The sequence below is a fragment of the Cherax quadricarinatus genome, unplaced genomic scaffold (genome assembly GCF_038502225.1).
Source record: "Cherax quadricarinatus isolate ZL_2023a unplaced genomic scaffold, ASM3850222v1 Contig849, whole genome shotgun sequence".
In the NCBI taxonomy this organism is placed as follows: Eukaryota; Metazoa; Arthropoda; class Malacostraca; order Decapoda; family Parastacidae; genus Cherax; species Cherax quadricarinatus.
Genome location: NW_027195875.1, coordinates 78,387 through 101,861, shown reverse-complemented (window position 1 = coordinate 101,861; position 23,475 = coordinate 78,387). Strand labels below are relative to the sequence as shown.

The window sequence follows — 23,475 nt, the reverse complement described above, 5'->3', positions numbered from 1 at the left end:
GGACTGAAAAATTACTTAGGTGGGCTGAACTGGAATGACCTGACTAAGGGTCAGGTAGGTGGTGATGGTTGCCGATATGATGCTTTCCAGGGCATAGTTCTAGCTGCTCAGTCAAATTATGTTCCAAATAGGGAAATCAGATCAAACAAAAATGATCCTAAATGGATGAACAATAGATTAAAATATCTGATTGGTCAAAAGAGAGGCATATATAGGCAAATCAAAAGAGGAGAGGGGCAATTGAGAAATCGATATATTCAGTTAAAGAGAGAAATAAAAAAGGGAATTAGAAAAGCAAAAAGAGATTATGAGGTTAAAGTTGCAAGAGAATCGAAGACTAACCCAAAAGGATTCTTTCAGGTATACAGAAGTAAGATCAGGGACAAGATAGGCCCACTCAAAAGTTCCTCGGGTCAGCTCACTGACAGTGATAAGGAAATGTGTAGAATTTTTAACACATACTTCCTCTCAGTTTTTACACAGGAGGATACCAGCGATATTCCAGTAATGATAAATTATGTAGAACAGGACGATAATAAACTGTGCACTATTAGGGTCACAAGTGACATGGTCCTTAGGCAAATAGATAAATTAAAACCTAACAAATCCCCAGGCCCTGATGAACTGTATGCAAGGGTTCTAAAGGAATGTAAAGAGGAGCTTAGCACACCTTTGGCTAATCTTTTCAACATATCACTACAAACTGGCATGGTGCCAGATAAGTGGAAAATGGCAAATGTGATACCTATTTTCAAAACAGGTGACAGGTCCTTAGCTTCGAACTATAGACCAATAAGCCTAACCTCCATAGTGGGAAAATTTATGGAATCAATAATTGCCGAGGCAGTTCGTAGCCACCTTGAAAAGCATAAATTAATCAACGAATCTCAGCATGGTTTTACAAAGGGGCGTTCCTGCCTTACGAATTTATTAACTTTTTTCACTAAGGTATTTGAGGAGGTAGATCATGGTAATGAATATGATATTGTGTATATGGACTTCAGTAAGGCTTTTGACAGGGTCCCACATCAGAGACTATTGAGGAAAATTAAAGCACATGGAATAGGAGGAGAAATTTTTTCCTGGATAGAGGCATGGTTGACAAATAGGCAGCAGAGAGTTTGCATAAATGGGGAGAAATCAGAGTGGGGAAGTGTCACGAGCGGTGTTCCACAGGGGTCAGTGTTGGGCCCCCTGCTGTTCACAATCTACATAAACGACATAGATGAGGGCATAAAGAGCGACATCGGCAAGTTTGCCGATGACACCAAAATAGGCCGTCGAATTCATTCTGACGAGGACATTCGAGCACTCCAGGAAGATTTGAATAGACTGATGCAGTGGTCGGAGAAGTGGCAGATGCAGTTTAATATAGACAAATGCAAAGTTCTAAATGTTGGACAGGACAATAACCATGCCACATATAAACTAAATAATGTAGATCTTAATATTACGGATTGCGAAAAAGATTTAGGAGTTCTGGTTAGCAGTAATCTGAAACCAAGACAACAGTGCATAAGTGTTCGCAATAAAGCTAATAGAATCCTTGGCTTCATATCAAGAAGCATAAATAATAGGAGTCCTCAGGTTGTTCTTCAACTCTATACATCCTTGGTTAGGCCTCATTTAGATTATGCTGCACAGTTTTGGTCACCTTATTACAGAATGGATATAAATTCTCTGGAAAATGTACAAAGGAGGATGACAAAGTTGATCCCATGTATCAGAAACCTTCCCTATGAGGATAGACTAAGGGCCCTGAATCTGCACTCTCTAGAAAGACGTAGAATTAGGGGGGATATGATTGAGGTGTATAAATGGAAGACAGGAATAAATAAAGGGGATGTAAATAGTGTGCTGAAAATATCTAGCCTAGACAGGACTCGCAGCAATGGTTTTAAGTTGGAAAAATTCAGATTCAGGAAGGATATAGGAAAGTACTGGTTTGGTAATAGAGTTGTGGATGAGTGGAACAAACTCCCAAGTACCGTTATAGAGGCCAGAACGTTGTGTAGCTTTAAAAATAGGTTGGATAAATACATGAGTGGATGTGGGTGGGTGTGAGTTAGACCTGATAGCTTGTGCTACCAGGTCGGTTGCCGTGTTCCTCCCTTAAGTCAATGTGACCTGACCTGACTAGGTTGGGTGCATTGGCTTAAGCCGGTAGGAGACTTGGACCTGCCTCGCATGGGCCAGTAGGCCTTCTGCAGTGTTCCTTCGTTCTTATGTTCTTATGTTCTTATGTTCCCTGAATCCCTTCACTAAATATTACCCTGCTCACACTCCAACAGCACGTCAAGTATTAAAAACCATTTGTCTCCATTCACTCCTATCAAACACGCTCACGCATGCCTGCTGGAAGTCCAAGCCCCTCGCACACAAAACCTCCTTTACCCCCTCCCTCCAACCTTTCCTAGGCCGACCCCTACCCCGCCTTCCTTCCACTACAGACTGATACACTCTTGAAGTCATTCTGTTTCGCTCCATTCTCTCTACATGTCCGAACCACCTCAACAACCCTTCCTCAGCCCTCTGGACAACAGTTTTGGTAATCCCGCACCTCCTCCTAACTTCCAAACTACGAATTCTCTGCATTATATTCACACCACACATTGCCCTCAGACATGACATCTCCACTGCCTCCAGCCTTCTCCTCGCTGCAACATTCATCACCCACGCTTCACACCCATATAAGAGCGTTGGTAAAACTATACTCTCATACATTCCCCTCTTTGCCTCCAAGGACAAAGTTCTTTGTCTCCACAGACTCCTAAGTGCACCACTCACCCTTTTTCCCTCATCAATTCTATGATTCACCTTAATATATATATATATATATATATATATATATATATATATATATATATATATATATATATATATTGAGAGAGAGAGAGAGAGAGAGAGAGAGAGAGAGAGAGAGAGAGAGAGAGACTAGGACTTCTATATCATCATTATGTCATCAAGTAACGAGTGACCTCACCTGAATTACACCAGCATCACCTGCGCAGCCAGTAGTAGTGTTGTGTGGAGTGTCAGCACCATCCTTGGTGTAACTAGCAGCAGGAGGCTCCACTGCCTGTACGATCAACAACATGTTACACAAAGATCGTGGAAACTGCCACAGTCCACAAAGATCACATTCAATCTATGTTGTAATAACGTTGCTAGAATTACCGATAACATTTTAGATCAAAGGACACATCTGTAACCAATAAAACATTTTACTACTGCAGCTAAAGAGGAATTTTATTGCCACGATAAAATGTATCGTTATTTGTATAAGTGTACTTTTGCCTATCCTTCAGTCTATCCTTTCTGAGTTTAGTGGTCAAAACAGCTGACAAGGAATTCTATAAAGTATCTCATCTGTGCTGTCAAATGATGAGAACTTAACAGACCAGAATAATTACAACAGCTTAACATGTGGTGATCTTGTCTGGATCTTGGGAGACCGTCAGGGACGTTTTCTTACACCCGCTGCCCCTGTTGACCTACCTAGCAGTAAGTAGGTACCTGCGTGTTAGTCGAGTGTTGCGAGTCTTATTCTGGAGGAAGAAGACGAAAGGGCTCCAGTGAAAAAAACAACTGCAGTGCTTGACGTCCTCTACGCACGGTGCCAATCACGAATTAAATCGGGTATAAGATTTTTGAGATATTGTTGTAATATTGCTAGATATAAAGGGGATACTTACCTAATAGGGGTAGGATAGGGATACTTAGTAGGAGTGAGGATAAAGGGAATACTTACCTTGATAGACTCAGGAGGAGCTGGGGGGTCAGCCAGTAGGTGATGGAGTGATCCCCAGCTGCCATTGTTGGGGGCGGGGGTGACGGAGGCGAGGATACACATAAGGTTATATAATTCGATGTTCTGGAAGGGTTCCACCTGCAGCCCCTGCTGGAGGTCTGCCCCGTAACCCACGAACAACCCCTGTGGGAGAGTGGCAGGAGTCAGACGCTACTCGTGATCAGCAGCAGAAGATATAATATTCATGAAGAAACATTAAACTTGTAAGAGGCATACAGCGCCTGAGGAATGAGAGGTAGCAAGGTTCGATCCCCATTCCTTGAATTAGGATCCTGTCACCAAATCAAAAAGCACGCACTTGAATGTTGGGGGATAAAGCCAGTGTCAGCAGAGGACTGGGGAAATGTTGAGATGAATTAGTCATTACAATGGCGAACGGGACAGCTTCCTTGAGACTGTAAGTGATATAGTTAAGACTGTTGTCTTCCATTATAGTCAAACTACATTTTATGGCATCAATTGTGTTAATGAGCTCCATACTGCCATGTATAGCAACACAGAGATAATAAAGAGGAAGACAATAGAAGTACTGTATAATAGGGCTTATCACTGAGGCTCTCACATATACAAGGGATCCTAAATATATACACAGGCAGCCTGACTTCAGCCACATAATGTAAGTCGGGACCAGAAATTCGGTTAGGTGCGGGGACAAAATCAGGTGTAGGAACAAGGTCAGGTGCAGAAACAAATCAGAAAGGTCCTGGATGGTGAATCAATCCCTGGAAATGAAACTGAGCAACATTGCAGTCCATCCTGGGACAGTGTCAAGCCGAAAAGTCGTGGACTAGCAGTGAATTACTCCGCCACTCTACTGTGATTTGTACTGTAATGTTCTGTTTGAGAGTCAGAGGCAGCAGTCAACAGACACTGGAGAATTAAGGACCGACTCCTACTATAGTTTATGTCAGACTCAGCCAACAGGCATCAGAGGTTGCAAGTTACTACTCACATTCATCTCAGCGTTGTAGTAATCATAACCATGCTGGCCCTTAGCGGGAGGCCGTTTACTGACGTTGGGTCTTAAGTCTTGCACATTGTAGCCAGGGTCCAGGTCCAACACCAGGTGGTCCAGACGTCTGTTGTTGCTGTAGTGGAGTCTCTTAGGCAGGTCCTCCAGACGGAACACCCTCATCCCCTGCAGCTGGCACGACAGCCGCTGCGTCAGGTTCAGCAGCACATCTGAAGCAGTTGTATGCTACAGCAAGAACTGTTAACAGAGTTCACACTTGTGTTGTGAAAAAAAACTTCGAAGTATTATTATTACGTATTGTATTATAGGGAGAGCGCTAAATCCGTAGGAGTTTATTCAGCTTCTGGGAAATAAGAGGCAATCAGGTTCGATCCAAGGGAGAGATAATTGGATTCCTTGGATCAAAATTATTATTATTATTATTATTATTATTATTTAGGGGAAGCGCTAAACGTGATGGTCCTGTTGGCTGCTTACTGGTTTTCTTGAAGACCTCAAGAGAAGCGGCAGAGAAGGATATACCTCGTTATGAAGAGAAATGATGGCACCTTCCTGGGAGTCTTGAAGTGAACCAGACAGCAGCCACCAGGGTCATCCTGACTCACTCTGCCACTAAAATCCCGAGCACGAGGAACAAGTTTATATTCTCACCGTGATGAACTACTGTTGTTTACAAAATCAGTGCAGTTACTGCCATCAACAATCTCAGGGCAAACTATTCCTTCGTTAGTTAGTTTAATATCTTTATTATGCACCCCATACCCATGGTGTGGGCGGTAGTCAAAAGATTACAGAGGTACATAATGGGTCCAGGGATTGGACCCCAAAGTTATGATAGCTGAACTAGTTACAAAGGTAATGAACTCCAGGTAGATCTGGTCACAATCATGGCAAGTTACAAAGTTAATGAATCAGCCTCACTCTTATACATGGTTACAATCATGAACAAATTACAAAGTAATGAGCCACGGATACGTCCACACCCGGTCACAATTTTTACATTCTTCATGAAGAAGTTTGTTGGAGCGCTGCATGACCCATACAAGTTTATCTAGCTTATGGCACCAGTGATACAAAGTGCACATTTGAAAGTTTCCTGGAACGCCTCAATTACTTCGTTGCCAGACGTGTAATAACATTTTTTATATATATAATTTCGCCTCGTCTGTATCGTTACTCATTTTCTGTAGCTTAACATAACCTAGTGTGACCTAACTTCACCTAAGTAAATGATGTGTACAAAGTTACAGAGAATGTTCGGAAACTGACGTTGGGAAACACGTCAAGTAACTGAGGAAGTGAGGTGAGGACATTATACCCATCACAACGCTGCTTCCTGTCACGTGATGTATTACTTGTTTAAGTAAACTTCCTGGTACAGCAAGGTATACGAACCTGGTTTCCAAACTTGGTCAACAAGTTTGGCAGCCAGGGTTCTTGCCTGCTTGTGCGTGTTTTTTTACCAGTTGTATGTGTGTACTTACCTATTTGTGGTTGCAGGGGTCGAATCACAGGTCCTGGCCCCTCTGCCTCTTCGCTGGTCACTACTAGGTCCACTCTCTTCCTGCTCCATGAGCTTTATCGCATCTCTTCTTAAAGCTATGTTTATATCCTGCCTCCACAATATCACCCTCCAAATTATTCTATTCCCGAAGAAATACTTCCTAACATTCCCGTGACTAACCCGAGTCTTCAACTTCCAGTTATGACCTCTTATTGCTGTGTCCCATCTCTGAAACATCCTGTCCCTATCCACCTTGTCAGTTCCTCTCAGTATTTTATATGATATCTTCTGGTAAGATGGTGAATAGTCTGGGACCACGGACACTGATACAGTGTTTCCTTATTGTGCCCAGGGTATCCCTGCTTTTCACCGGGTTTATTTTGCACTTCCTCCCATATCTCTCACTCTAGTAGACTGTTATGACAGTGTGCAGATTTGGGACAAGACCATCAAGTACTTTCCGCTCCAGTCCATATTTAGGACATCAAGGCGTTCCTAGTAATATAAATGCTTTACTGGCTCTATGCGAAAAGTAAATATTAGTCCACACTCCAGAGTGGTGCGAGAGCATACAACAACAACGTTAATATCATAGTTATATACGACTGTGTAGGATGCACTAGCCATTGTTATTACTGCTCGAGTTCCTGCTCTCCTCTAGGAACGTGTCCGGATGCTAGTGAAAGACTCCATATGGTATAAACCTTGGTAGATGATACCAACAAACTGGTTTTAAAAGACAGGTGAGCAATGGGACCTTGATCACTTCTAACACACAGTTTAAAAATAATATTATATATAGGCGGAAAGTGAGTTGTGAATGAATCTCGTTCTCTTGCAACCTTCTTCTCAACCATAGGATCTAACCTCGCCAGTAAAATCCCGCGTACCAACACTCGTGCCGAGGACTACCTAGATGGGAATTTCCCAAATTCCTTCTATCTTGTACCAACTGAGCCCACGGAAGTCACTGCGATTATAAAGTCACTTAAAAATAACTCAGGGAATCTGTCTCACGTCCCACCATTATTGTACGAGAGAGCAGCCCATGTCCTTTCGCATGCTGTTACATTACTTTTTAACAAGTCACTAGAAACTAGAAATTTCCCGACACTACTCAAGACAGCAAGGGTTACACCAGTACATAAAGGTGGTGACCCTACAGATGTAAACAACTATAGGTCAATATCAAACTTACCATTGTTGTCCAAATTCTTCGTGAAACTCGTGCACAGGAGACTATATTCATTTATAACGACACAAAACATACTCAAGCCCTGCCAATTTGGATTCAGGAAAAATAAAAACACTAATGATGCAATTATACAAATGCAAGATCTGCTTTACACAGCATTCGAAAAGAACGAATATCCGCTAGGAATTTTTAATGACCTAAGAAAAGCGTTTGACACAGTAGACCACGGCATCCTACTCAACAAACTTGACCATTATGGTATAAGAGGCCATGTGCTTGCAAATTTCAAATCCTACCTTATTAATAGGTATCAGTATGTCACCATTAAAGACACAGCATCAACAACACAGCCACTTGATACTGAAGTTCCGCAGGGAAGTGTCCTTGGTCCCCTGCTCTTCCTCATTTACATCAATGATCTTCCAAACTTATCCCAACACCTGAAACCCATTCTCTTTGCTGACGACACGACTTATGTCATATCCCACCCTATTCTTTCCACCCTCAACACCATTGTTAACGAGGAGCTGTTCAAAATATCGACTTGGATGACAGCCAACAAACTTACACTTAACAAAACCTACTACATTATGTTTGGTAGCAGAGCAGGTGTTGCGCAACTTAACATTAAGATAGACAACACTCTAATTGCCAGACATAATGACGGCAAATTCCTAGACCTATACCTCGACAACAACCTGAAACCCATTCTCTTTGCTGACGACACGACTTATGTCATCTCTCACCCTAATCTTGCCACCCTCAACACCATTGTTAACGAGGAGCTGATCAAAATATCGACTTGGATGACAGCCAATAAACTTACGCTTAACACTGACAAAACCTACTATATTATGTTTGGTAGCAGAGCAGGAGATGCACAAATTAACATTAAGATTGACAACACTCTAATTACCAGACATAATGAGGGCAAATTCCTAGGCCTATACCTTGACAACAACCTGAATTTCAGCACCCATATCCAACATATAACCAAAAAAGTATCCAAAACGGTTGGGATCCTCTCCAAGATACGATACTACGTGCCGCAAAATGCCCTTCTCACACTATACCACTCACTTATTTATCCATACCTCACCTATGCTATTTGTGCTTGGGGATCAACTGCAGCAACACACCTAAAGCCAATAATAACCCAACAAAAAGCTGCAGTAAGAATAATCACTAAATCCCATCCCTGGCAACTCCCCCCCACTCTTCATAGATCTAAACTTACTCCCAGTTTAGTACATCCACACTTACTACTGTGCAATCTACATCTACAGGGCCTTAAACTCTAATATCAACCTTGACCTAAAACGCTTTCTTGATAGTTGTGACAGAACCCACAGGCATAACACCAGACACAAACATCTCTACGACATTCCCCGTGTCCGACTAAACCTTTACAAAAATTCAATGTATGTCAAAGGCCCTAAAATCTGGAACACCCTACCTGAGAACTCTAGAACTGCAGACACATTCATCACCTTCAAAACTACCATTAGAAAACTTCTTATCTCCCTGATACACCCCGTCAACTAACTACACGAATACCACCTGGTGGTTCACACTTACACTCACTCACCCATTTGACCATAAACAGAAATATTAATCTCAATCTTAAAATAATGAATCCTGTGATTCTCCAATACTGAAACTATGTACTGTGCCAAAACAAAAGCATTCACATTGCTAAACTCACAAACTAGTATTTAGTCACTCAGCCATAATACCAACTTACCTCATAATTTGTAATATTTTAAAATTAAGAATTAAACTAAGTCTGCCCGAAATGCCTAGCCATGCTAGGTGTTCTAGTGGTACACTCTGTAATCATTATTTTACTACATGTAAACCACACAATAACCAAATTCTGTAAACTCAGCATTGTAATCCTTATAGAGAATAAACTTTGAACCTGAATTTCAGCACCCATATCCAACATAACCAAAAAAGTATCCAAAACGGTTGGAATCCTCTCCAAGATACGATACTACGTGCCGCAAACTGCCCTTCTCACACTATACCATTCACTCATTTATCCATACCTCACCTATGCAATTTTTGTGCTTGGAGATCAACTGCAGCAACACACCTATAACCAATAACCCAACAAAAAGCAGCAGTAAGAATAATCACTAAATCCCATCCCTAGCAACACCATCCCCCCCACTATTCATAGATCTAAACTTACTCCCTGTTCAGTACATCCACACTTACTACTGTGCAATCTACATCTACAGGACCTTAAATTCTAATATTAACCTTGACCTAAAACGCTTTCTTGATAGTTGTGACAGGACCCACAGGCATAACACCAGACACAAACATCTCTGTGACATTCCCCGTGTTCGACTAAACCTTTACAAAAATTCTATGTATGTCAAAGGGCCTAACACTGCTGACACATTCGTCACCTTCAAAACTACCGATAGACAACATCTTATCTCCCTGATACACCCCGACAACTAACTACATGAAAACCACCTGTTCACACTTACACTCACCCACTTGTCTATAATCACGGAAATACGAATCTTAATCATAAAATAATGAATCCTAACTAGTCATAAGTTTGCCTGTGATACTACAGTGTAGAACCTGTGTATTGTGCCAAAACAAAAGCATTTACATTGCTAAACTCACAAACTATAATGTAGTCACTTAGCCTTAATACCAACTTACTCCATAATCTATGTTAATTTAGAGTTAAGAATTACTCTAAGTCTGCCCGAAATGCCTAGCCATGCTAGGTGTCCTAGTGGCCCCCTCTGTAATTAGTATCTTATAACATGTAAACCACACAATACCCAAAACCTGTAAACCCCACATTGTAATCTTTATAGAGAATAAACTTGATTGATTGATATATACTTGTTATTTTTAAACTGTGCGTTAGAAGTGGTGAGAGTCCTACGACCGAAATGTTATCTAATAAATACGCCCTAGTGTTTGTTTACATGTCTTTTTAAACCAAGACTCTTGATCCGGGGAAATGACCCTACGGTTTTAGCGCTCCCCCTCCCCCCGTGAATGTAATAATCTGACTCCTCATCATTTGTTAGCAGGAACGAGATTCCAATTATTCACGTAGATCGAATATAAAGGTCATATATATATATATATATATATATATATATATATATATATATATATATATATATATATATATATATATATATATATATATATATATATATATATATATATACATACATACATATGAGGAGTCAGATATATAGGTAGTAGGTTGGTAGACAGCAACCACCCAGGGAGGTACTACCGTCCTGCCAAGTGAGTATAAAACGAAAGCCTGTAAAAGTTTTACATGATGGTAGGATTACTGTGTCTTTTGTCTGTCTCATAAATATGCAAGATTACAGGCACGTCTTGCTACTTCTGCTTACAGTTTGGTCACACTACACATACATGTACACGTTTATTTATACACACTCATCTGAGTTTTCTTTGATTTTATTTTAATAGTTCTTGTTCTTATTACTTTTCCTTTTATATCCATGGGGAAGTGGAATAAGAATCTTTCCTCCGTAAGCCATGCGTGTTGTAAAAGTCAACTAAAATGCCGGGAACAATGGGCTAGTAAACCCTTTTCCTGTAATAATGGCTAAAAAGTATAATAAGAAGAAAATTGTCAAAGTGGGAAGTCTGAATGTGCGTGGATGTTGTGCGAATGGTAAGAAAGATATGATTGTGGATGTTATGAATGAGAAGAAGCTGGATGTCCTGGCTTTAAGTGAAACAAAGCTGAAGGGGGTGGGGGAGTTTCAGTGGAGAAAAATAAATGGGATTAGGTCAGGGTTTTCAAATAGTGATAAGATAGAGATAAGATAGGGCAGGAAAAGAGGGAGTATAAATGTATTAATTCAAGGATTATGTGGAGTAAAATAAAGGTTGGATGTGAGAAGTGGGTTATAGTAAGCGTATATGCACCTGGAGAGGAGAGAAGTGTAGAGGAGAGAAAGAGATTTTGGGAAATGTTGAGTGAATGCGTGGGGAGGTTTGAACCAAGTGTGAGAGTACTTGCGGTTGGGGATTTCAATACTAAAGTGGGCAAAAATGTTGTGGAGGGAGTAGTAGGTAAATTTGGGGTGCCAGGGGTAAATGAAAATGGGGAGCCTTTAATTGAGCTATGTGTAGAAAGAGGTTTGGTAATAAGTAATATATATTTTATGAAAAAGAGGATAAATATACAAGGTATGATACAGCACATAATGAAAGTAGTTTGTTAGATTATGTATTGGTCGATAAAAGGTTGATGGGTAGACTCCAAAATGTACACGTTTATAGAGGGGCAACTGATATATCGGATCATTATTTAGTTGTAGCTACAGTTAGAGTAAGAGGTAGATGGGAAAAGAGGAAAATGGCAACAAGAGGGAGGTGAAAGTGTATAAACTAAGGGAGGAGGATGTTCGGGTGAGATATCAGCAACTATTGGCAGAAAGGTGGGCTGGTGCAAGTATGAGTAGTGGGGGGGGGGGAGTTGAAGAGGGTTGGAATAGTTTTAAAAATGCAGTATTAGAATGTGGGGCAGAAGTTTGCGGTTATAGGAGGGTGGTTGCAGTAGGAAAGAGGAGTGATTGGTGGAATGATGAGGTAAAGGGTGTGATAAAAAAGAAAAAGGTAGCTTTTGAGAGGTTTTTGCAAAGCAAAAGTGTTATAAGAAGAGCAGAGTATATGGAGAGTAAAAGAAAGGTGAAGAGAATGGTGAGAGAGTGCAAAAGGAAAACAGATGATAGAGTGGGAGAGGCAATGTCAAGAAATTTTAATGAAAATAAGAAAAAAAATTGGAGTGGTTAAACAAGTTAAGAAAGCCTAGGGAACGTATGGATTTGTCAGTTAAAAACAGAGTAGGGGAGTTAGTAGATGGGGAGATGGAGGTATTGGGTAGATGGCGAGAATATTTTGAGGAACTTTTAAATGTCGACGAAGAAAGGGAGGCGGTAATTTCATGCACTGGCCATGGAGGTATACCATCTTTTAGGAGTGAAGTAGAGCAGGATGTGAGTGTGGGGCAGGTGCGTGAGGCATTAGGTAGAATGAAAGGGGGTAAAGCAGCTGGAACTGATGGGATCATGACAGAAATGTTAAAAGCAGGGGGGATATAGTGTTGGAGTGGTTGGTACTTTTGTTTAATAAATGTATGAAAGAGAGGGAAGGTATCTAGGGATTGGCGGAGAGCATGTATAGTGCCTTTATATAAAGGGAAGGGGGACAAAAGAGATTGTAAAAATTATAGAGGAATAAGTTTACTGAGTATACCAGGAAAAGTGTACGGTAGGGTTATAATTGAAAGAATTAGAGGTAAGACAGAATGTAGGATTGCGGATGAGCAAGGAGGTTTTAGAGTGGGTAGGGGATGTGAAGATCAAGTGTTTAAATTGAAGCATATATGTGAACAGTATTTAGATAAAGGTAGGGAAGTTTTTATTGCATTTATGGATTTAGAAAAGGCATATGATAGAGTGGATAGAGGAGCAATGTGGCAGATGTTGCAAGTATATGGAATAGGTGGTAAGTTACTAAATGCTGTAAAGAGTTTTTATGAGGATAGTGAGGCTCAGGTTAGGGTGTGTAGAAGAGAGGGAGACTACTTCCCGGTAAAAGTAGGTCTTAGACAGGGATGTGTAATGTCACCATGGTTGTTTAATATATTTATAGATGGGGTTGTAAAAGAAGTAAATGCTAGGGTGTTCGGGAGAGGGGTGGGATTAAATTATGGGGAATCAAATACAAAATGGGAATTGACACAGTTACTTTTTGCTGATGATACTGTGCTTATGGGAGATTCTAAAGAAAAATTGCAAAGGTTAGTGGACGAGTTTGGGAGTGTGTGTAAAGGTAGAAAGTTGAAAGTGAACATAGAAAAGAGTAAGGTGATGAGGGTATCAAATGATTTAGATAAAGAAAAATTGGATATCAAATTGGGGAGGAGGAGTATGGAAGAAGTGAATGTTTTCAGATATTTGGGAGTTGACGTGTCGGCGGATGGATTTATGAAGGATGAGGTTAATCATAGAATTGATGAAGGAAAAAAGGTGAGTGGTGCGTTGAGGTATATGTGGAGACAAAAAACGTTATCTATGGAGGCAAAGAAGGGAATGTATGAAAGTATAGTAGTACCAACACTCTTATATGGGTGTGAAGCTTGGGTTGTAAATGCAGCAGCGAGGAGGCGGTTGGAGGCAGTGGAGATGTCCTGTCTAAGGGCAATGTGTGGTGTAAATATTATGCAGAAAATTCGGAGTGTGGAAATTAGGAGGTGTGGAGTTAATAAAAGTATTAGAGGGCTGAAGAGGAGTTGTTGAGGTGGTTTGGTCATTTAGAGAGAATGGAGCATAGTAAAATGACTTGGAGAACGTATAAATCTGTAGGGGAAGAAAGGCCGGGTAGAGGTCGTCCTCGAAAATGTTGGAGGGAGAAAGTAGAGGAGGTTTTGTGGGCGAAGGGCTTGGATTTCTAGCATGCGTGCGTGAGCGTGTTAGGTAGGAGTGAATGGAGACGAATGGTTTTAGGGACCTGACGAGCTGTTGGAGTGTGAGGTGAGTAATATTTAGTGAAGGAATTCAATTTTTATATAGCCGGACTTGAGTCCTGGAAATGGGAAGTACAATGCCTGCACTTTAAAGGAGGGGTTTGGGATATTAGCAGTTTGGAGGGATATGTTGTGTATCTTTATACGTATATGCTTCTAAACTGTTGTATTCTGAGCACCTCTGCAAAAACAGTGATTATGTGTGAGTGAGGTGAAAGTGTTGAATGATGATGAAAGTATTTTCTTTTTGGGGATTTTCTTTCTTTTTGGGTCACCCTGCCTCGGTGGGAGACGGCCGACTTGTTAATATACATATATATATATATATATATATATATATATATATATATATATATATATATATATATATATATATATATATGTCGTGCCGAATATGTAAAACTGGTCAATTAGCAAGAACTCGTTTAAAATTAAGTCCTTTGTAAAATTTTCTCTTATACGTTTAAAGATATATTTTTTTCATTAATGTTAATGTAAAAAAAATTTTAATTTTGCACCAAAGGAATCTTAGAAAACTTACCTAACCTTATTATAACAAGAGCAATTTATTTTAGCCTAACCCAACTAAATATATTTTAGATTTGTTTACAATAATTTAATACTAAACAAACACAGTGAAATATATTTTTTTCGTTAGGTTCAGAATGATTTTGGCGAAATTATTGCATACACAAATTTTCACTTGTCCTATATGGCAAGATGAAGCGTTGCTATTTAAGCCAAGATCGCAAGTTCTGCCTATTCGGCACGACATATATATATATATATATATATAAATAATATATATATATATATATATATTAGCAAATGAGAGAGTGGGTGAGATGTTATCAACAAATTTTGTTGAAAATAAGAAAAAGTTTTGGAGTGAGATTAACAAGTTAAGAAAGCCTAGAGAACAAATGGATTTGTCAGTTAAAAATAGGAGAGGAGAGTTATTAAATGGAGAGTTAGAGGTATTGGGAAGATGGAGGGAATATTTTGAGGAATTGTTAAATGTTGATGAAGATAGGGAAGCTGTGATTTCGTGTATAGGGCAAGGAGGAATAACATCTTGTAGGAGTGAGGAAGAGCCAGTTGTGAGTGTGGGGGAAGTTCGTGAGGCAGTAGGTAAAATGAAAGGGGGTAAGGCAGCCGGGATTGATGGGATAAAGATAGAAATGTTAAAAGCAGGTGGGGATATAGTTTTGGAGTGGTTGGTGCAATTATTTAATAAATGTATGGAAGAGGGTAAGGTACCTAGGGATTGGCAGAGAGCATGCATAGTTCCTTTGTATAAAGGCAAAGGGGATAAAAGAGAGTGCAAAAATTATAGGGGGATAAGTCTGTTGAGTATACCTGGTAAAGTGTATGGTAGAGTTATTATTGAAAGAATTAAGAGTAAGACGGAGAATAGGATAGCAGATGAACAAGGAGGCTTTAGGAAAGGTAGGGGGTGTGTGGACCAGGTGTTTACAGTGAAACATATAAGTGAACAGTATTTAGATAAGGCTAAAGAGGTCTTTGTGGCATTTATGGATTTGGAAAAGGCGTATGACAGGGTGGATAGGGGGGCAATGTGGCAGATGTTGCAAGTGTATGGTGTAGGAGGTAGGTTACTGAAAGCAGTGAAGAGTTTTTACGAGGATAGTGAGGCTCAAGTTAGAGTATGTAGGAAAGAGGGAAATTATTTCCCAGTAAAAGTAGGCCTTAGACAAGGATGTGTGATGTCACCGTGGTTGTTTAATATATTTATAGATGGGGTTGTAAGAGAAGTAAATGCGAGGGTCTTGACAAGAGGCGTGGAGTTAAAAGATAAAGAATCACACACAAAGTGGGAGTTGTCACAGCTGCTCTTTGCTGATGACACTGTGCTCTTGGGAGATTCTGAAGAGAAGTTGCAGAGATTGGTGGATGAATTTGGTAGGGTGTGCAAAAGAAGAAAATTAAAGGTGAATACAGGAAAGAGTAAGGTTATGAGGATAACAAAAAGATTAGGTGATGAAAGATTGAATATCAGATTGGAGGGAGAGAGTATGGAGGAGGTGAATGTATTCAGATATTTGGGAGTGGACGTGTCAGCGGATGGGTCTATGAAAGATGAGGTGAATCATAGAATTGATGAGGGAAAAAGAGTGAGTGGTGCACTTAGGAGTCTGTGGAGACAAAGAACTTTGTCCTTGGAGGCAAAGAGGGGAATGTATGAGAGTATAGTTTTACCAACGCTCTTATATGGGTGTGAAGCATGGGTGATGAATGTTGCAGCGAGGAGAAGGCTGGAGGCAGTGGAGATGTCATGTCTGAGGGCAATGTGTGGTGTGAATATAATGCAGAGAATTCGTAGTTTGGAAGTTAGGAGGAGGTGCGGGATTACCAAAACTGTTGTCCAGAGGGCTGAGGAAGGGTTGTTGAGGTGGTTCGGACATGTAGAGAGAATGGAGCGAAACAGAATGACTTCAAGAGTGTATCAGTCTGTAGTGGAAGGAAGGCGGGGTAGGGGTCGGCCTAGGAAAGGTTGGAGGGAGGGGGTAAAGGAGGTTTTGTGTGCGAGGGGCTTGGACTTCCAGCAGGCATGCGTGAGCGTGTTTGATAGGAGTGAATGGAGACAAATGGTTTTTAATACTTGACGTGCTGTTGGAGTGTGAGCAAAGTAACATTTATGAAGGGATTCAGGGAAACCGGCAGGCCGGACTTGAGTCCTGGAGATGGGAAGTACAGTGCCTGCACTCTGAAGGAGGGGTGTTAATGTTGCAGTTTAAAAACTGTAGTGTAAAGCACCCTTCTGGCAAGACAGTGATGGAGTGAATGATGGTGAAAGTTTTTCTTTTTCGGGCCACCCTGCCTTGGTGGGAATCGGCCAGTGTGTTAATAAAAAAATGTTGTGGAGAAATTTTCTCCAGGAGGGGGGTATCAGCCCCCTTTCAGCCCCCTTCAGCCCTTTCAGCCCTGAGGGGCCACTCAGAAGGGGCGAGCGTCTTGTTTACTGCTAGAGTGAGTAATTGATCACAGATGCTATGCGTAGTCAAATGACCTCTGCTCCTTGCAGCGGTGTTGCAAAGTGTATTTTATAAGAGTCAGTACATCTCTTACTTAGCAAGACAATTAAGGAAAATCCTGCTCCCACTTTATTACCATAGTAAAGATAGTGTACATTGTTGTCTCTGCTTAAGACAGCAAGAAACAAACATTCTGCTTTGCTTCATCGAGGAGGTGACAAGGATGCAAGGTACTAGGTCAGCGTTTTTTTTTTTTTTGTGCTGGGGGCAGTGACGGCATGGAGAGCTGTGGCGTGTGGCAGACTAACTTTGACTCTACTAAGAGTGACACTGACGCCAGGATAACCAACAAAGAACACTGATCTGTGCGTTAGTGTGAATAAAGTGTCTCACAAAACACAATAAACACTTAAGAGAAGTGTGATCAGCTTCTCTTGTGATACATTGTGAACAATAAAGACAAATCTTGTGGAACATAGTGTACCAGTGTGCGTTTCCTAGACAATGGAAGACGTGGACATCCAAGGACACTTCAGCTTCTATCAAGTCACCGATATCTGTCGAAGGTGTTGAGAACACCATAGCTCACGTTACAAAGAGCAAGGTATGTTACGAATTTCTTGTAGATCGGGGGATTGCGCAATTCTTGAGTCACAAGGAGTTTGTAATCAACCTATAATCGGCAGTAAGGTGTGGACTTTTGAGTCCAAACAAGTAAGTATTTCGTCAGCCATCATCGAATGAAATATGCTGACATAACACCCCCTAGGGGTAATTTATACTTACAAATTGTATCTCTTGACAGCCCACTGTTGTGATGGTTTCGACAGCTTCTAGACCTCGTCTGCAGGGGCGGCTGTGTAGACGATTTGCTGTCATTTATCAGCTAAGTGTTCATTATATATAGTTATAATAAACACAGCAGGTAAGGCCAAAAATCTCAACAGAGTTTTGGTCGTGCTCGAACCGGATAAAGACCACACTGTGGTCCAAATATGTTGTACTACAGTGTACAAATAACCTATGAGCCAAGGTCCTTCGAAAAAAGCTGTAAAACTAGTGTTTTACAATATAAATCAGTATAAATGAGTCCCTCCAGACTCAATCACAGAGAATGGGCAGCCAAAAGAAAACGGGCGCTCACCCAGCGTTCACCCAAAAGAAAACGGGCGCTCACCCAGCAGACACCCAAAGAAAACGGGAGCTGGGTGACTCACCCACGTCCTGCATCCACTGCTCCAATCTGGAGAAATCGCTGATTAAGACAACACAAGTGATGTTGTTTGTCTGAGTGTATATATACACAGTGTTTATAATGTTTATAGACAGAAATTAAGAGACAAGATTGTGTTAAAGTTTGTTTCTTATAGATCTACCTGTTATATTAAAGGAACTTATATATAAAGTGTAAGCTTTCAAATATATATTAACAGTGAAATTTATATATGTGTAAGTAATATTCACGTGTGATTACAGTTATACAGTGACATTTATAGTGTATAGTGAATGAAGTGTATAACATCGTTATTTACGATTAATCATCATGGTCAGGCTGACACAGCAAACTCTAAGCCATAAACACCAGACACATGTACCCTGTACCCTTCATGGTCATTGACCCTGAGGTTAAGCTTAGTGGGTCAGTAGTGTCTGACTCGATTATTGCTGACTTAAGCATAACAAAAACTCAGCTGTCTATAGCAGTACAGTGTTTTTTAAACACTCTAAGTGTGGTGCTAGAATTTTCAGTATACCATTAAAATGGCTTGTTTGAAAACTCAGTTTCAGTCTTTACAGACTAAGATTACACAATTAGAAAATCTAATTTCAGTCTGTCTAGGATTAACTCAAGATACAAACATAGATTTTGATGATCTTGAGGTCAAGTTTGAATTATTTACACAACGTCTGGAAATAATTAATTCAGACTATACACATTATGAAAATAAATTTCTTGAATCAGATCCATCTGAGGATGAAATTAAAAATGTTTTGGATACTTTTAGTGATCAACAATTAAGGTGGACAGGAGTACAGGCTATCTGCCGTAAAACTCTGTCACAGAGACCTACTACTAGTGGTCAAACACCTGTTACACCTGTAACAACAACAAGTGTCCCATTACCAAGCTTACCTACATTGTCATTACCTATTTTCCAAGGTCATAATTATGAAGAATTCATTAGTGGTTTTCAATCCATAGTAAATTCACGAACTGACATAGATGAGATTGCTAAGTTCAATTACCTTAAATGTCTTGTGAAGGGAGAACCCTATGAACTGATTAAGTCATTTCCGGTGGTTAAAGGTAATTATCAAATAGCCTTACGTGTCTTAGCAGACAATTACTTCGATGCTGACAAGGCTAGAGTTAGACATGCAGTCTTAATATCAAGCTTGAAGCCACCCAAACATTGTTTTTCAGACTTACAGGCATTTAGAATCACATTAGACAATAGTCTCAGATCTCTAGGTGCTAAATATGACCTAAGACAATGTGATTGGTTTATCAGTGGTATTGTACAGGATAAGTTGTCACCACAAACTATTGAACGATTAAATATTATGTTCAATAAACGCTATTTCACTTGTGAAGAAATTAGCAATGGTTTACAAACAATAGTTTCATGCATGCAAGCAACGAGACAAGATGAAAAATCCACAAATCCAGTGGATAATAAACCTTCAACTCAGTATAAAAAGAGTATACCTACTCCCACTAAACCACATAATGGGAAATCCCATATAGGCATTTATCAAGCTGTGAATACAACAGACAGTAAACAAACTGTCATACATAAACGTACTCCAAAATGTGTACTTTGTGATGGAACACATTGGGCACAGTATTGTATTCAATACACATCAATGGAGGCACGTAAACAACGTGTTCATCAGCTGAAAAGATGCATCAAGTGTTTAGGTGAACACAAGGGAGGAAAATGCTCACTGAAGAAGTGTTTTAAATGCAAGGGTATGCATCATACAGCATTATGCCCAAATACTTTTGCTGAACAGCAGCAGACTTCCACAGAATCAGGAAGTCAACAAGCAACAGCATTAAATGTGAGAGATAAGTTTAAAGCAACTGCTCTCCCGATAGCTCGAGTTGAGTTATCTAATAAATTACACAAAACCAATGTGCTAACACTATTTGATCAAGGCTCACAAAGGTCCTTCATAAGAAGATCAGTGTTGCAGAAACTGAATAAACAACCCTATGCCAAAATACAGTTAGATATAGCTGGTTTTTTCCACAATTCTGGTAAACAGACATATGACCTAGCCAAAATCACTGTTGGTCTAGGAAACAGGAAAAAGACAGTAGAAGCTGTGGTAGTAGATGATTTGCCTAAGTCTGTGCAGATCCAGGGATTAAAAGAAACAGTTGCAGCACTGAAAGCAGCTAAGGTCAAGTTAGCCTGTCCTGACATACAGACGGACACAATTAGTCCAATTGATTTAATCATTGGAAGTGATTATTATCACTGTTTTGTGCAAAATATAGTAAGTAAACATGATGTTCACTTGCTGAAAACAGCAGGAGGCCACATGATATGTGGTCCCATTCCCTCTCAAAGTGGGAAAGAAGCTGATATTGATTCAGTGGAAAATGTACTAGTTACGAGAATAACCGCTGATCATGTACCACAGCAAAAATTATCATTACTGGAAGAAATGAATGAACCAGTTGATAAGTTGTGGGATTTAGATGCGATAGGTATTGATGTAAATAAACCAAGCCCACAAGAGTCTCAGACTTATAACCAATATTTGGACACTGTCAAATATAAAGATGGACAGTATTGGGTTAGGTTACCATGGAAATTAAATCCACCACATCTGCCTAGCAATTATCGCATGGCTTTCGGACAGATGAAAGCACAAATACATGAGCTCAGGAAGAATCCAGAGCTACTGACTGTCTATGATAATATCATACAAGAACAGTTGGACAATAAATTCATTGAGGAAATAGTCGAAGATAAGTTGAAGACAAACGCTCATTATCTCCCGCACCATGGAGTCAGAAAAGATTCTGAAACCACTCCACTACGTGTTGTATATAATTGCAGCGCACGTGCAAATAAAGATGTAGCAAGTCTTAATGACTGTCTGATGACCGGACCCTCACTAACTGAGAAGCTTGGAGACGTGCTTATGAAATTTCGCACAAACCCATATGCCTACACGGCTGATATTTCCAAAGCTTTCTTAAGAGTAGGACTACAAGAAATAGATAGAGATTATACTCGATTCTTGTGGCCTGAAAATCCACATGATCCTCAAAGTCCTGTGAAAACTTATCGTTTCAAATCAGTATTATTTGGTGCAACATCCTCTCCATTCTTACTAGAAGCTACTCTAAATACACATTTGAAGAAATCTGAAAGTCCCTTCAAAGAAGTCTTAAAGAAAAGTTTCTATGTGGACAATCTTCAAGGTACTGTGAATAAAGAGGAGGATTTGAAATCCTTATACAGAGAAGCTAACAAGGAGATGAAAGAAGCAAATATGCCTCTAAGGATGTGGAATACAAATTCAAAGCAATTAAGGGAACTTATCAAAGAAGATTTCCCTGAAACTGAAATTCCTGATTGCAACAATATGCTGGGACTTAATTGGAACACACAGGAAGATACTTTGAGTCTCAAAAAGATAAACAATAAATCATGCAGTACACTCACTAAACGTAGTTTACTGTCAGAGGTATCACAATGTTTTGATCCTCTAGGACTCGTCTCACCAATTACCATAAAAGGTAAAATGCTTATGCAAGATGCATGGAAACTCAAAATTGGATGGGATGAGAACTTGCCTCTAGAAATGAGTCAAGCATGGGATGAAATATCCAGGGAGTTTAAACAACTTCATCAAATTAAATTTCCCAGACAAATAGGTCAAGAGGGAAACAAGTACACATTACATGTGTTCTGTGATGCGTCAACCAGAGGTTATGGCGCTGTAGCTTACATGAGTAATGCTGAAGGAAGTACACTAATTACTTCAAAGGCCAGGGTAGCACCCTTGAAGGTCAGAACAGTACCACAATTGGAACTGACAGCACTCTATGTAGGTACAAAATTAGCTGTCTATCTCAACAAAGTACTTGATCATCTCACTATTGAGAAAACCGTGATCTGGAGTGATAATGAAGCAGTTCTCCAGTGGTTAAGAAATAATAAGAGTAAGTTGGTCTATGTACAGAACAGAGTAGCAGAAATAAAAGAGATGCAGAGAGATTATCTCTTTCTTCACGTCTCTACCCAAGAGAATCCAGCTGACATGTTGTCACGTGGTGTCCCACTCAAGAAATTTGTGGATAATAAATTATGGCTCCACGGACCGAACTGGCTCTCTAATGAAAATAACTGGCCTCAGCAAAAAGCTCACATTATGCCAGAAGAAACAGTCTGCTTGAACACAGCAGAAATAAGTTGTGTAAATACTGCAGACACAACAGAAATAGTCATTGATGGATCTAAATACTCATCTTTGGGTAAACTCTTAAGAGTTACAGCTCTTGTCTTTAAATTCATTAAAGGAATAAAACCTGATTATGAATGTCTTGAACCCATTAAATACTGGGTGAAACTAATACAGAAAGATGTTTTCTCTACAGAATATAAATTTCTAGAAACACAAGATAAATCCCCAAAGAAACCTGTTATGATTAATTCTTTAGGACTTTATCTCGACTCAGAAAAGATTATAAGATGTCGAGGAAGAATTCATAATTCTTCACTACCTAAAGAAGCCATACATCCAATATTGATCCCCAAGAATCATTGGCTAACAAAACTGATTGTGCAAAACGCCCACAGTAACGTGTTACATGGTGGGGTAGCTGACACACTTTGTCATATACGACAATCCTACTGGATACCTCAAGGTCGACAAAGTGTGAAAAAACAAATAAAGGACTGTATTACTTGTCGTCACTACGATATGCGAGTATGTCAGTATCCAGGTCCACCTCCATATCCCTCTGAAAGAGTTTGTCATATCACTCCATTTGAGGTGACAGGTGTAGATTACACTGGACCAATAATTTTAACCAAAACAGTTGACAAAGTTCCCATCAAGGTGTACATCTGTTTGTTCACTTGTGCTACAACTAGAGCAGTACATCTAGAAGTAGCCACTGACATGTCTGCTGAAACCTTTATCAAATTATTCAGAAGGTTTGCAGCCAGAAGGGCATGTCCCAGACTGATGATTTCAGATAATGCAACGAACTTTGTTGCTGGTGCTGCTTATATAAGCAAGATCTTTGATCAACCAGAAGTACAACAGATGCTGAATCAACGCAGATGTCGTTGGAGATACATTCCTCCTAAATCTCCATGGCACGGCGGATTTTATGAAAGAATGATCGGCATTGTAAAACGTTGTTTAAGGAAGACTCTTCATCGTCAGAGAATAGACTTAGAAGA

The 23,475-nt window shown here is 40.0% G+C and overlaps 1 protein-coding gene across 1 annotated transcript in view; it reads right to left on the bottom strand.

The window, feature by feature from the left end:
• Positions 1 to 2,941: 2,941 nt before the first annotated feature.
• The window catches only part of LOC128685491 (venom phosphodiesterase 2), a gene marked incomplete at its 5' end in the record, with an annotated part of 92,719 nt that continues 72,185 nt past the window's right edge, over positions 2,942 to 23,475 (bottom strand). Inside the window, 3 exon segments of the mRNA XM_070080722.1 lie at positions 2,942 to 3,079; positions 3,752 to 3,934; positions 4,764 to 4,993. Coding sequence (XP_069936823.1) covers positions 2,963 to 3,079; positions 3,752 to 3,934; positions 4,764 to 4,993 — 530 coding nt within the window. The 3' untranslated portion in view covers positions 2,942 to 2,962.